General features: G+C 57.3%; 2 protein-coding genes across 5 annotated transcripts; both read right to left on the reverse strand.

The window, feature by feature from the left end:
- Positions 1–30: 30 nt before the first annotated feature.
- Positions 31–13,058, reverse strand: TMEM208 (transmembrane protein 208). Of its 2 annotated transcripts, XM_017824335.1 has the most exons (7): positions 13,054–13,058; positions 5,130–5,158; positions 4,961–5,056; positions 4,813–4,872; positions 4,561–4,697; positions 1,532–1,616; positions 31–485 (listed from the first exon to the last, which is right to left on the reverse strand). In XM_017824335.1, the coding sequence occupies exons 2-7, from the start codon at positions 5,133–5,135 to the stop codon at positions 348–350; spliced, it is 522 nt and encodes a 173-aa protein (XP_017679824.1). In that variant the 5' UTR covers positions 5,136–5,158; positions 13,054–13,058; the 3' UTR covers positions 31–347. The 2 variants fall into 2 exon arrangements, with proteins under 2 accessions (XP_017679824.1, XP_017679825.1); XM_017824336.1 differs by lacking the exons at positions 5,130–5,158; positions 13,054–13,058 and adding an exon at positions 5,484–5,499 and having other exon boundaries at positions 32–485.
- Positions 6,137–14,118, reverse strand: ELMO3 (engulfment and cell motility 3). 3 transcript variants are annotated; one of them, XM_017824225.1, is made up of 20 exons: positions 13,992–14,118; positions 13,862–13,902; positions 13,687–13,759; positions 13,558–13,608; positions 12,901–13,070; positions 12,123–12,222; positions 11,867–12,018; positions 11,712–11,790; positions 11,121–11,171; positions 10,635–10,757; positions 10,338–10,469; positions 9,961–10,065; positions 9,329–9,437; positions 9,006–9,142; positions 8,749–8,912; positions 8,541–8,653; positions 8,178–8,282; positions 7,754–7,836; positions 7,438–7,518; positions 6,137–7,289 (listed from the first exon to the last, which is right to left on the reverse strand). In XM_017824225.1, the coding sequence occupies exons 1-20, from the start codon at positions 14,067–14,069 to the stop codon at positions 7,077–7,079; spliced, it is 2,160 nt and encodes a 719-aa protein (XP_017679714.1). In that variant the 5' UTR covers positions 14,070–14,118; the 3' UTR covers positions 6,137–7,076. The 3 variants fall into 3 exon arrangements, with proteins under 3 accessions (XP_017679714.1, XP_017679715.1, XP_017679716.1); XM_017824226.1 differs by lacking the exon at positions 13,558–13,608; XM_017824227.1 differs by lacking the exons at positions 9,961–10,065; positions 10,338–10,469; positions 10,635–10,757; ... (7 more) ...; positions 13,862–13,902; positions 13,992–14,118 and having other exon boundaries at positions 9,006–9,098; positions 9,329–9,436.
- Positions 14,119–14,218: the final 100 nt, after the last annotated feature.

A 14,218-nucleotide genomic window follows, 5' to 3' on the forward strand; every position in this document is an offset into this window, starting at 1 on the left:
GCTCCCCTGCGTGAACGCACTGCCAGCACGGTCAATTAGACTCTGCTCTTTAATGTACTATTTCCTCCAACATTGCACTCCCCAACCTCGAACGCGATACAGCACTGCTTTAAAAAGGTATTTACACACATCCCAGCATCACCCCCCCCCTTGTCATCCCAAGGAGCAAGGCCTCAGCCGGCACCAAGACCCAACCAAGGGAAGTCTCTTGCGGCCTTTCGAGCGGAATGGCAGCAGTGGCAGAGGGGCAAGAGCTACTGCGGTGGTTTGGGATTGGTTTCGGTCGCATCCCTGATGAAACAACAGCGTGGAGATGAGAGGTCACGTTATCTACCCCCAGGCCAGGGCTAGAAACGCTTCATCTGCCGGCGTTCTTGTCGGCGCTGCTTCTTCTCGTTGGGCTCCTGGGCGGTGGGTGAAGCCTCCGCTGTGAGCCAGGGCCCCAGGATGTTCACCCAGAGGAGGTAGAGCGCGCGCCCCGGAGCCTGCAAAACACACGCGGCACAAACTCGGTCACTCTGGGGACAGCGCCGGCTGGTCCTACTGAGGGAGACAAAGGAGCTGGAGTATCCCCACAGGCTGGATCAGAGGCACCTCAGGATGCAGGGAAGTCAGAGGCGGTGGTGGGCCGCCAAAATAAACGGCCTGATTTCATTTCATTTCGTTTAGGAACTCGCATTCGTATACAGCTCTTAGGCTTCATATATGGAAATCCCAGCATCGGGTCTGAATTACCCAGAGGGATCCAACTGCCCAGACATTCCGTCTCTCCTTCCTTCAGAACACACACCCACATTGCTCTGAATTTAAAAAAAAGAAAAAAAAAAGTGATCCAGATGGTCTCCAGGGGACAACCAAGTCTAGGCTGCCCTCTGCCAGGCCAGCTAGAGAGGAATTTGTGGGTGAGGACTGAAATGAGATCAAGGACTGAAATGGGGTAACTTTCCATTCTCCCACAATTGCCTTCTGTACCTTTGTGTAATATCCTCAAAGCAACTGTGGGATTTTTTAACCAATTGGAGATTTTTTGTCCTTCTGCACAAGCAGCTTTAGCTGGAGGCACATGACAAACGTTTCAGGAGTAGAAAGAGTTTGGTCTGTTAAGGGGAAATCAATGCCTACAGCATTTTATCTACCAATAGGCACAGTGTCCAGCCTTGGTCCATGCTGAATGATTGAGAAAGCCAAACAAGAAGAAACACTGTTTGTTATAGTCACAGAAAGGCTCTGTGCTCAAAGACAGCTTTGATCTGCCTCATGTTTCTTGTTGCCCTTTCACAGGACCAGAGGGAAAGGCAAAGGCCAGCCTAGTTTTTGTGGGGTTGACCCAGAGGGATCAGGACTTCTTTGCCATGTACGGCCTCATTTTTAACAAGATTTGACAAGGAGATTAAAAAACATATCAGAAAATATCTTGGGCCTGAAACAGGACACTGAATTGAAATGGATAAATAATGTCCTCAGTCCTGAAGACAGGGAAAGACACGGACAGTGCAGAGCAAGAAGGAAAACAGCAGTGGCTGGGGCTTACCAAGAGCCAGAAGTACCAGACGTAGGGTGAGAAGCAGCTCAGCACTTGGACTATAGCTGTCAGCAGGATCACATCCTTGAGGTGCCTGAGGGAAGAAAAGCAAAGCACTGAGCTTCCATTCCAGCCCACGCCAGCTCCTCTGCCAACCCAGCCTGTCTGCACCACCTCCAGGGAGGGACCCTGCCCCACCCAACCCAAGGACTGCCCTGCTTTGGCACACACAGTTATCTAGAAGAATCTGAGCAGTAAACAAGCAACAAAAAATAATCTGATGGGTTAAAGAGCTGAGCTCCCTCTGAAAAAAAAAGGCCATTGAGAAAGCTGAGGAATTCACGGGGGATGGAAACCAGAAACAAAACCGCCACCCAGCCCTACAGCTGAAACAGCAGCCAGTGCCTGATGATTTGACACCTATCTTGACATAAAGTATAGCTGCTCATGACTGGCTGTGCTGAAGGGAGCCAGGAATCTTCCCCATGCCATTTCACAGGCTGACAGACACACTCAGGGTCACCAAAGGACAAGCACATCAGCAAGCTGAGCTACAGCAACAGACTGGCTCCTCCTCCCCTCTTGTTTATCTGACTCCAGCATCTTCCATGCCAGCCTGAGGCAGAGCTGGGAGCAGCTGTGGAGGGGAACAAGCTACCCACGCCTCAACCACCACCCTCAGGGGATCTGACACCCAGGAGAGGTAAACAGGTATTAGTTTTTCAACACAAGCCTCGGGGAGTGCCATGAAGGGTTAGAAAAACACCAACTCTCACTCTGGTTAAATCATCAGCTGCTGGAGAAAGAATTTCTCCAGTCACATCCAAGACTGGAGACAACAAAACAAAGGCAATGGCAAAGTGCAAAGCAAACTGACCACAAACAACATCGACTCAAGACACTGCAGAATCCACCACCAACAGCTCTACAACAAGACATGGAGGTTCAGTAACCTCAGGCATCACCAGAGGCCACAGAGGGGTGAGCTCCCACCAAACCCAGCTCTCCCAGAGACCAGCAAGGTGGGCCTTCCTCAACCCCAGAGCAATACAAAGCATCCATTTCAGTTAGAGACAGTACTAGAGAAACACCATCAAAGCCACAGCATTCCAGGAGCACCTCCAAAGGAGCATGCTCAGCTGAGAGGGAGGAAACATCCACTTCTTTCTGAAGTAACCACTAGCTTAGAGTGGTTCCCTGGTCCCAAAAGAGGTAATTTAGAGATACAGGGTAGGGATGGGAACTTCAGCTCTGCAGGTTTGGTCTTACAGCTCTGCCTCCTCTGTGTTTTGCACAACCCCTGCCTCAGATAAGCATCAATTCATTTTAATGTGTCATAAACCTCAGCCCAATTGCTCAGGCAGAAAAACCTCAGTGCCTGAATACCAAGGGAAGTACATCTGCAACCAGGACTGCAGCAGTGCACTCGTCACCTTTTCAGAGCAGGTAATGGGGTCCCTGTGCTACATCCTGTCAGTCGTTTCCCCTGGCAGCACCATCACACACACACAGGACAGTTATTGGGGCACCCTCTCTGCCCTGCACAACTCCCAGGGGCATCTCTTACAACCACAAACATCAAACTTCTGTATTTTCCCTCCTCAACTGTCCCACGTTTTGTTTCACTACAAAGGTATTAAAAATATTTTGCAGTTCCACTCTAGAGAGCCAAACCAGTGGAAAGTGGGAGAAAAACACCTGGCTGACCAGCAGGAAAATGAAGTCTCTATAGGATGAAGAGAGGGTAAAGCACCCAGCTCACAGGTCACACTAGAAATAACCCCCTCTCCTCCTGGCCACCTCGTCCCTCAGCTGAGTCTCTTACACCAGACATGAGTCACTCCTGCTGCAGGTACAAAAAGGTGCCACTCCACTAACACACAAGATGAGAGCTCACCCTGTGCACAGACAGCAGGTTCCGTGCCCCCCGAGTCGGTCTGCCTGCTGATAACATCCCCAGCCAAAAACCAAACTTACGTTAGGAAAAGTTAAAACTACACACGTCAATATGTGGCCCTGCCAGCACTGAGAACACCTCATGTGACACAGAGGGCTCAGCTGGAAACAAGGCCCCACTGTGCTGCTTCAAAAGCCTGGCAGAAGGGGAAGGATGGAGGTAAACACGGAATGGTAGGATAAGGATATGGGAGGGAAGGGCCAAGGACCCCAGGACCTCACTAAGCATGTGCTGAAGATCCCCAGCAGAGGCTGGACCAACAGACAGAGGCTGAGGGCAGGGAGGACAGAGAGCAAAGCCTGATGTGTCCACAACTACCTGGCAGTGTTCTGTAACTAGTTTGAGGCTCACTGGTGGAAAAAAAGTAAATCTAGAAGGTATTTCTGCTGTTCCAGTACTGCTGTCTCCTTATTTTATCTAACAGCACTTCTCAGGAATTACTGTTACCTGTCCCTTGACCAAGGAAAGGCCATTTACAGCAGCACCAAGAACACTGGACAGGCAAACACTGTCTGCAGACAGACATGAGGAATGCACAAGCATGGGGGACAGAAATGGCTGAGGAGGTCACAGGAGCTGGCTGAGACAGAGGGGAGAATTTTCAGTGTGTAGGACAGCTCAAGACATGGCCAGTTTGCAGCCAGCACGTGCCCTTCTGCTCTGCCAAGCACCACCTGCAGTGCTGGTTTAAAAAGAAAATACATATCACTTTGTGCTGCAGTAGCATGCACAGTGTCAGGGCTGTTTCTTCTGATGGTCGTAAACTGCTCCCACTGAACCGTTTGTGATCTCTTACCTCTGCCCCTCAGCCCTAAGAACAGTGACTGTGCCAGGCTGACACACCCACGTGGCAGCTCCTGACTGGGGCACGCCAAGCCAAGTGTTCAGATAACCAGGGCAGTTAGGGTACACTCTCAGAAAATACAGCTACGGGCTTCCAGCTCCCTTCATGCCCACACCATGGGCAATCTGGGGCGGGAGCTGAGGCCTGGCCTTCTCCTCGGGGGCCTCTCCTGGCTCCGCGCGCACGCTCAGGCAGCAGGTCCTGCTCACCTGGACTCGTGCGGGTGTGGACACTCACTCTGCCATCCCCTGCTCCATATTCAGGTCAATTCCCCCGTCGGCAAGGCTGCCATCGTCTGTGAAAGACGGCTTTGCCATGGAGTTCATGGACCGGTAGCTGGTGCCGTAGACCACCGAGCTGAAGGCGAACGCGAGCTGCAAGGAGGACACGGCGGTCAGCGGCAAAGGGCACGGCCGGGGGCCCGCGGGCCTCGGAGGAGCCCGGGCCCAGGAGCCCCCACCGGGGCAGGGGACGGTGCCCGGCGCTCACCCACGTCCAGGCGGAGGCGGTGGGGTAGAAGATGACCAGGTTCACCAGGGCGTAGATGGCCTGCGGAGAGAGCACGGCTCGGCTGTCTGCCCGCCGCCCACCCCGGCCCGGCCCCGCGCCCCGCCGGGGCCCCCCCGGCCGCACTCACGGAGGCCCCCAGGATGATGCGGAGGTAGAAGCGCAGCGTCTCCCGGTTCTCCTCGAAGATCTGCTTCTTGCCCTTGGTGCCCGCCTTCCCCTTGGGCTGCGGAGCCAAGAGAGGCGGTCAGGCGCGTCCCCGGAGCCCGCCCGGCCCCGCTCCCCCGGCCCCAACTCACCGCCATGGCCGCGCCGGCTCCGCGCTCCGCTTCCCGCGGACGTGACGGGCCGGAAGCGGCGGAGCCGCGCTGGGAACGGCGGCACCGGGGAGGGGAAGGGAGGGGACACCGCTGTGCCGGGAGGGGACACCGCTGTGCCGGGGACACCCCTGTGCCGGGGGAGGCCCCTGTGCCGGGAGGGGACATCCCTGTGCCGGGGACATCCCACAGAATGACAGGACGGGTCAGTTTGGAAGCGACCCCAGTGGGTCATCTGGTCCAGCCTCCCTGCTCCAGCAGGGTCACCGCAGAGCAAGTGGCACAAGACTGTGTCCACATGGTTCTTGAGTAGCCCCAGTGAGGGAGGCTCCACACCTTTTCTGGGTGATCTGTTCCAGTGTGCAGTCACTCACACAGTAAAGTTCTTCCTCATGTTCGGGCGGAACTTCCTGGGCATCAGTTTCTGCCCGTTGCCTCTTGTCCTATTACTGGGCACCACCAAGCAGAGCCTGGCTCCATCCTCTGACACTCTCCCTTTCAGATACTGATAGAGGTTCCCCTGTCAGTCGTCTCTTCTTGAGGCTGAACAGGCCCAGCTCCCTCAGCCTTTCCTCATAAGAGTGATGCTCCAGTCCTTTAATAACAGTTTGTTGTCCTCCCCTGAACCTGCTCCAGGAGCTCCCAGTCTCTCTTGTACTGAAGAGCTGAGACTCCCAATCCCCTCCACAGGCCTGGGGACATGGGCACATACACAGCCCCCCACACACATGCACAGACCTCAGAGAGTTTCTCCACTTTCCAGCACCAGAGGACCCTGAGGCCTTTCCTCCAGCCCCACTGTGCAGCCACAGGGTTTGGGGTGCTGGTGACAGCCTTCCCCATTTCAGCCCCCCCCTTACAGCCCCTTGACCCACCTGTGCCCATCATCCTCCCAGCTTCTGGCAGGTGCACCTCTGTCCCAGTCTTACTCTGGCCCCTTCTGACCTGCTAGTCTGAGCCCTTCCCCAAATCTTTGGCAAGGACACATCTCCGAGTTCTCCACAGGTGTTTATTGTCCTGTACACAGGAGGCAGAGGCACAGCTGGATCCCCGTGACCTGCAGCTGTGGTTGTTACCACAACACCCCTGGGAGAAGCTGCAGGCACGAGGAGGTGCAGGGCACCGGGGTGGGGGCCGTGGGGGCCGGGAGGAGGTAGCTTGTCGTGGTGCAGTAGTGCAGCAGCATGGCTGAAGTGTGCAAGTGCCCGCCCAGGGCAGGGGGGAAGGCACCAGGATTGGCAAAACATCACAGTGCTGGGCAGCAAGGGCAGACTGGGGTCTCCTCCTCACCAGGCCCAGCTGACTGGTGCTGGGAAAAGGGGGCTTGTTCCCTAAACACCCCCCTTCCAGGACAGGGCTCAGCAAAAACACATTTCAGTGCTGAAGGGACCTGGCAGGCACACCGTGCTCAGGAGATGCTGTCTCCTTGACAAACTTAGTGGAAAGGTGTGTTTTATCCTTTTCCCAACCACCTTCTTGTCCAGAAAGGATCCCCTACACTGATGGCAAAAGTCAGGCAGTGCAGATTTGTACCTTTGTAGTGTTACCCCAGCTCCAGCTATCCCAGGGCTGCCTGTACCTTTATTCCTGCCCACATCCTTGCCCTCTCTGCCCAAAACCTGCCTGTAGTGTGTGTAGGGTCAGTGCCACCACAGAGGGGTTTGGCTGTCTGGGAAGAATTTTGTTTTGCCTGCCCACGGGAGGGGGGCAAAGCAGCTGGGTCACCCCCCTTGAACAAGAGCCTGATACTTGGCAGCTCATTCCCATGTTCTCACAAGAGGGCAGGATGCAGGTAGGAAAGGGTGGGCCACCCAAGCCCCCAGCGAGCACCTGGGCTTGTCCCTTTGGGCCAGAGATGAGGGATAGGGCCTGGAGGAAGGGGTTTGATTTTGAGGGGGATGGGGGGGAGTATGGGGCACAGGGAGGAACTCACTGCTCTGCATGGCTGAAGTCGTAGCAGAAGTTTAAGTTGCTGGGGGGCTTTGGGATGGGAGGGGGGGTGTCGGGAATGCTGATGTTCTCCAGGTCCAGGAGCCGCAGCTTGAGCTCCATGGACAGCAGGACATCGAGGTCTGTCTGTGTTCGCTCACTCGTCATCTCCTTGCCCAGGAGCACGTTCAGCCCATCCGTCCAGAGGCAGAACTGGGGAAGCAGAGCACGGGCATCTCTGGCACCAGCCCTGGGCAGCCAGAGAGCCCACCTCTCCCCCTCTGTGGTTCCCACTCCCCAGGACTCACTGCCCCGCCTGCAAAGGCCACTGTGTGCCTCCTCAGAGGGCCCTTGGACTCACCTCGTACCGGGTGGGGGCAACGAAGTTGAGGCAGTATTCTTCCACGTCGTGCACGATGGAGAAGGCCAGCTCCAGGACATCCTGCAGGGACAGCACAGGGTGTAGTCAGCCTCTCAGCTGGACTCTTTCCAACCCCGGCGGGGTTCAGAGCGGGAGCTGCCTCCCAGCCTCCTCCTCTGCGCCCCAGGAGACCCAAGAGGTCTCCGTCCATGAAACCACACAACCTGTCACCATTCATCCACCCCCAAAACCCATCCCCAGCTGGGGAGGGGAGTGTGCTGGGCCCCCTGGACAGGGAGGAGTGTGAGGGGCTGACCTTGTTCTGCTTCCCGGAGCTCTTCTCCTTTGTGTGTGGACACTCCTTCCCCACCAGCAGCATCTTCATATCTGCCACAGGAACTGGGGCAAGTGGAGGAGCTGTGAGCATCTCCTCTCCCCTTCTTCCCTTCCCCTCCCTCTCCTTTTCCTCCAGGTCCCTGGTACTCAGAGCCCAACACAGATGAAATAAGGGGGCTCACAGCCATCCACAACTCAGGGTGGGGGGCTCAAGCCACTCTGCAGTGACCTTTGGGGAGCCAGCATGCCCCAGCCTGAACTCCCACAGCTCCTAGTCCCACAATACCAATGGACACTGGGCCAGCTGCACAGCAGCCAGGCAGAGGGGGAATTCCTATCTTAAGGCAGTCTCAACTGGGACTCCCCTCCCTCCTTCCCAACCTCCCTTTCTCTTCATCACCTACTTTTCTCTGTCAAGCTCTCGATGGGGGGAGACTCCACCCCCTCCTCAACGTCCCCGTAGTGCAGTACCTTGTGGTTGGGTGACAGGCGGCAGTACCACAGCTTGTCTGCAGCAGAAGACACATGAGAAATGCTCAGCCTCCCCCCGCTGAGGTCCCCTTCCCGGGAGGGACAGAGCTGCCCCCACCGTCCACGCTCCCCATTTCTCTCTCTCGCCCCGTGGATTAGCCCACACCAGCTGTCCAGGGAGCTGGGCACGCTACTCCCATAGATTAATTGCAATTTCCCCAGTGGCAGGGGACATGGGGACAAGCCTCTGCCCCCCTCCCAGGACCCCCACCCAGGAGTAGGGGGCTGGCACCCACCCTGCCTGCGGCGGCTGCTGATCTTGCGGAAGAGGGTGCCCTCGCAGAGGTGCAGCAGGCGCTGCTGTCGGATCAGCTCCAGGAGCTCCGGCTTCAGCCTCTCACGCAGTTCCCTGGGGCGAAAAGCAGCAGAAGAGAAGCACAGCCATCTCAACAGGTGCTCGCTGACCTCCCCAGTCCCACAGCGTCACCCCCGCAGCCCACTCACAGCACGGGCACAGCCAGCGTCTCCTCCTGGTGCAGCCGCTCCGTCTGCCGCAGCTTCAGGATCTCGCTGTAGTTCAGCGCGTTCACTCTGGTCTTGAACAGCTCCAGGGAGGTGGGCTTGAGGGCCAGGGTCCTGGTGATCTGGTCCCGCACCACCTGCATCACCTGCAGGGCCCAGCTTGTCAACCCCAGTCTGGCAACGCTCCCCAGAGCCCCTGAATTTGTGATCCCGTCCAGGGCCGCAGCATCCCCTCGCACCTTGTCAAAGTCCTCCTGGGTCGCACGCATCTCCTTCCAGGTCTTGTTCACCAGCTGGATGCAGATGCAGAAAAGCTCTTCGAAGAAATGATCCTGCCCGAAGAACATAGGGTAAAAGGCCTGAGCCGTCTCCGAGCCTGCGGTGAGAAGGACAGGTGATGCCAGACTCCCCAGTTTTTCCAGGGGATTTCAGTGTCCAGGAGAACCTGGACATTTCCCAGCCCTACCTCCCCCTCCCCTGCTGTTGGCCACGCCAGAGCCTGGTGGCCCCATGGATGCAGCAGGGCAGACAGAGAGAAGGACAAGCTGGGGCACACACGTACACGGCTCTCCGACGTGCAGGATCTCACAGAGGATCAGGGTGAGCTGGATGCTGCTTCGAGCGAAGGGACATTCGTGTTTGTCTTCCCGGCTGCTGTTCTCGAGGACAAACTGGAGGAGAGGGCCATACCTCACATTACACGGGCCATGACCTCGGAAAGCTGCCCCAACAGTGGGGCTCAGATGTCCCACACTCCTCCTGAATTCCTAGTCAAGCTGTCCCCACCCAGGTAAAGCCACCCCTAAAAGGAATGATTCACTCTCCCCAAAATCCAGGCCCACCCTCCTCCTTCCCCTGTGGCAGTGCATGACCTGGTCACAGGCACTGCAAGTAGGAGCATGGCTGATGCCCTGCTGGTTTTGCCCAAACTGCCTCAGTTTGCTCAAGGCCTGAAAACCAAGCTGTGGGCAAAACCCCAAAAACTATGGGAACCCTTCAGTGCCACCAGCCTCAAATGGCTTCTCCTACCCACAGGGAGGACTCAGCTCCATCTGAAACAGGGCAACAGTAGGACATTTGCCCAAAAGGGACATCCTTGCCTGGGTTTGGCCAAGGACAGGTCACAGGGAAAGGAAAAACAGGTGGAGATCCAGTAACTCTCCACCAGAGAGCTCCCTGGGAGAGCACACGCACCCTGCTGTAGGCATTGGGGGTGTTCCTGGAGAAATACACCATGTTGTCCAGGGCAAGGAGTCCTGGTGGGGCACGGCGGAGGTCCTCTGCTGGGTTGCTGTTGTTCTAGGAGGACACAAAGGATGCAGTTTAGCAGCTGCAACTTTCTTCTCCGAGCAGCAGCGTCCTCCTGATGCAGCCACAGGGTTTTCCTTGGAGTCCCGGCACATCCGCACACTTGCTGTTCCAGATTCCCGAGGGAGCAGAAGGGAGGTACTGCATGGTGGTCCATCAGCATCAACAGGGACACCAGGCTTAGGGGAGCCATCAGAAGGTGCCCCCGAGGCTGTGTGGAGGAGCCAGCTTGGGGCTGGGGAGGGGATGCCAGGGGGACGCACCGTGAAGCCCAGCTTGCGGAATTCCTTGGCACACAGGGATCGCCGGCGCTCAGTGCTGAAGTTGCCGGCAGGTGCCTCGCTCTCCGACTCAAAGGCAGTTTGGCGCAGGGACTGGAGGAGCTCCCGCTGTTCCTAGAGGGAGAGCGGAGAGGAGGGGATGCCTGTGAGCCCCACACGAGCAGGTTCTCCCAGGGCAAACCCACGATGAGATCAAATGTGCTGGGTTCACCCAAATGCGAGCTGCTTCCACAGGTGGAAGAGACCAGGACCAGACTTGTAAGGAGAGCACTCCCAGACCTGTGAGTAGGGATCCATGGAGGTCCTCATGCGATGCTCGCACAGGTTGAGGCTGACAGACTGCAGCACATACAGGTAATGGGCCATCTCGTCCCCCAGTGGCTCAGAGCTGTGGATGATGTTCTACAGGAGATCACAAGTGAGAAGGTTCCCCAAGGCTGCTGCTCCCAGTTCCTCCAAGCCCAGAGCCCAAAAGCCTAAGCTCAGTAGGTCCCGCTGCTCAAAGGGGCATTGGCAAGTGGGAAGTTCCCCTCGGGGTTGGGAAAAAGCTGCGTGCACTGAACTGCAGGCTGATGGGGGTGCAACCCTGGGCACAAGGGTGCCAGCAGAGCAGCAGCCAAAGGAGATATCAAGAAAGGGGTGTGGGCACACAGGTAACCCAGCCAGGCACAGTCACCAAAGGCTGGGGCTCAGGGGACAGGGCCTGGGGAGGAAGGACAGAGAATGAAGCACTCAGCAGACCCTTGCACAGTCCCAGTTCCTCACCTTGTGGATAAACTGCCTGATGTTCTTCTCTCTTAGGTAGTCCATCATGTCCTAGGAAGGGAAAAGGCTGTGAGATGTGCTCAGCACACCACTGTTTCCTCCTCCCAAAAAAAGCTGGTGTTCCCACTGTCAATCCGATTCCCTGCTTAGTTTAGCTTTGGGCCACAGGCAAGGTGGGGACAGAAAGGACCTGGCAGTCTCAAGAGTGACACCAGCGAGCAGGAGACCTGCTTCCAGCTTCCACTGCCCTGGAACCAGGACGTGCCCACCCCAATGAGGCTCAAACAGATCCTCCTACCAGGCTGCCAGGACAGGTTGTGTCAGTCAAGAAGAGGCAGAATGAGGACACTGACTTTAAACGTGTCTGGGCATCTCTTGCAGCCCTGCCATCCCAAAGAACACAAACCCCACAGCAGAGGACCCAGATGCCCAAGGTCCCATCATGGAGGGGGGCCCACCATGACAGCTCAGACATGCCAGGCACTGGGGCTGGGCCATCACAGCTGAGGGCTCTCAGCAGAGCACCCCAGTGACAGGGGAGCTGTGGGTGCCTGGCTCTGCAAGGCCACCACCCTGCCTGGTGCCCCTCACCCGCCGCTCGGCGTCGGTCGCCGTCAGCAGCAGCGCAATGAGCAGGGCCATGGCCTTCAGCTGCAGCTGGGCATTTGTCCTGCAGGAGGAAGAGGAGGAACACTGTGAGAACCACCAGCTCCGAGGGTGGGGTGCTCTGGCCTCTCTCCACTTACACCTGCAGGTGGGTGAGAAGACGATCCAACGTCACTTCTTTTTTGACCAGCTCAAAGAGGAGGCGACTGGTAGGCACCATGTTCTCCAGGATAGACAAGGAGAGCTGCTGGATGGATGCATCCACCGCATTCATATTGACATAACTCATTATCTACGAGAGACAAAACCATCCGTCGAGGGCAGGCTGAGCCTGGGGGACAAGGACAATGAGGAATACCAAGAGTACAGGCTGTGGAGGCTGCAGAAGGTGCTTACCTTCTTGATGAAGACTGTACTAAGATTTTCCCAGGAAACAAAATCATGCTCCATCAGCTCTGTGAAGGCTTTCAGGGTGTGAGCCAGCATCTCCCCTGTACTGGAGGGACAGATGAACGAAGGCAGTGAGGAGAAGAAAGGAAAGAGACTGTTGGGTTAGAAATGACTCTCACTTAGTCATCCCAGGAAGTCAGGGCAGGGGAAGTTCAATAGTTGGAAAGCTGCATTACCACGGTACAAAGATCACTGCAGACAAACTACCTCATATCCCTCCCTGTGGTTCTAAGAAACATATGCTGTGCTGCCTGGTTTTAGGCTCTGCATTCTCTGTGTGACAGGAGCTCAGAGGAGATGCACCACCACATCCTGAACAAGTCACACAGGCACTCCTATTTGGCAACTGGGGTTTTCTTGAACTGCCTGAAAATCTCTGGCAGCTAAAGCCTCAGGACAGAGGGTTTATTCGGGGTGGCAGGAATGAGCAGCAGCGGAGGCCAAGATGATCACAGGAGGTTTCCTGGTAGCAAAACCCGTGAGGCTACAGATGACCCAGCCAGCAAAGGGATGGGAGGTTCAAGTCTGGGCACATTCACAAGGAGCCAGGACCACATATCCCTGGGGACCTTCCCCTGGCTGCCAGCATGCAGGGACACAGCCACAGTGCAGGCACCAACAAGTCAGGAAAACAAAGAGAGTCCACTCCAACACCCAGACTGGAGCTCATGCAGCATTAGCAAGGCAGAAGAAAAGTCAAAGAAGGTCATGTCCTGATACTCACTCATTCCCTTCTTCCACAATAGAGTAAATCTGTTTCAAGCCATTCCTGCTAATGAACTCTTGAGCAAAGGTAACATCCTGGGAGAGGCTTGCAAGCTTCTTCAGTGAGTCAGTCTTCACATCCACGTTCTTGCTCTGGATCCCGCTGTACAACCGCTCTGCTTCTTGGTCCTACCAGGAAGGAAAGAATCAAGCCAAAGGGGCTCATCAAAAGACAGTGAGAAGCTTGAAGAAGGCTGGAAGAGCTGAAGTACAAGTTTTGGAAGGAGTCTCAGGCTAGAGCAGCCCCAGTGAGGAGCTGGACTGAGAGACAGAGCCACCAGAGCAGAGACCAGGAGGAGCTGAGGACGGAGGTCAAGCTGGCATGACACCAAGAACACTTGATGAGTTGGCCCACACGTCCAAAGCATCTCAAGATGATTTAGTTTCTCTTCAAACTCCCCCAAGCTCTGCCAAGGGAAAATGAAGGCTGAGCCATGTCTCCTGCCCGTGTTATTTCTGCTGGGTCTGAGGCACTGGAAGGAGCCACCACGAGCTCAAGTCACCGAGGGAGCCAGCGGCAGAGGGCTCGGAGCCCCGCACTGCCCCACCGCAGGGACACATCCCACCAGAGCACACAGCGCGGGAGGAGACGGGGAGGGGGGGCAGAGGGATGTACCGGGGAGGTGGTCAGCCGCAAAATGCTCCCGTTCTTAATCTCCCTGCGGTTCTGTAAGGAGAGAGGCACGGGTGAGCCGGCGAGCTCCGCGCCGGCGGGGCCGGGAGGGGCCGGGGGGGGCTGTCTCACCGACTCGGTGATGTAGGTCTGCCGCCCGTCCGCGTACTGCAGCGCGTAGTGCTCGGCGTTGGGCAGGCTCCACCTGCGGGCACGGGCGGCCGGTCACGGCCCCGGCACGGCCACAGCCGGCGGCCGTCGGGGCTGCCACGACCTGTCCCTGCCCGGCGGCGGGCGCGGTACTCACGCGTCGCAGACGTCCTTGAGCACCGCGGAGAGGGGCTTGGTCTGCGGGGCGAGAGCGCGGCCGTGAGCCGGGGCCGGGAGGTGAGGAGGGGGGCACCACCGGGAGGGGGTGCGGGGGCGCCGGGCGGTACCTGCTGGAGCTCGATGAGCTGCGGGATGGCTCCCACCATCTGGATGGCGATCTTCACCACGTCCTTGGGCGGCGGCATGGCTCCCGCCGGGGCTCCGCGCCGCCCCACAGTTCCGGGTTGGTGCCGCCGCCGCCCCTCCCGCAGGGCCCGGCCCGGCCGCCGCACCGAGGCCTCTCCGCCACCACCACCCAGCCCCGAGCAGGCCCGGCCCCCTCACCTGAGCTGAC

This window comes from Lepidothrix coronata, unplaced genomic scaffold, assembly GCF_001604755.1.
Source record: "Lepidothrix coronata isolate B3197 unplaced genomic scaffold, Lepidothrix_coronata-1.0 Scaffold110, whole genome shotgun sequence".
Taxonomy (NCBI): Eukaryota; Metazoa; Chordata; class Aves; order Passeriformes; family Pipridae; genus Lepidothrix; species Lepidothrix coronata.

Excerpts from the sequence above, each read along its gene's own strand:
- TMEM208 (XM_017824335.1), bottom strand. Across the intron at positions 4,698-4,812 it reads CCGCCTCCGCCTGGACGTGG|CTCGCGTTCGCCTTCAGCTC; the intron begins GTGAGCGCCGGG and ends TCCTCCTTGCAG. Across the intron at positions 1,617-4,560 it reads ATGGAGCAGGGGATGGCAGA|GCACCTCAAGGATGTGATCC; the intron begins GTGAGTGTCCAC and ends TTCTTCCCTCAG.
- ELMO3 (XM_017824225.1), bottom strand. The coding sequence starts at position 14,069 with ATGCCGCCGCCCAAGGACGTGGTGAAGATCGCCATCCAGATGGTGGGA. Across the intron at positions 13,609-13,686 it reads AGACCTACATCACCGAGTCG|AACCGCAGGGAGATTAAGAA; the intron begins GTGAGACAGCCC and ends CTCTCCTTACAG. Across the intron at positions 9,438-9,960 it reads CCCCCAATGCCTACAGCAGG|TTTGTCCTCGAGAACAGCAG; the intron begins GTGCGTGTGCTC and ends CCTCTCCTCCAG.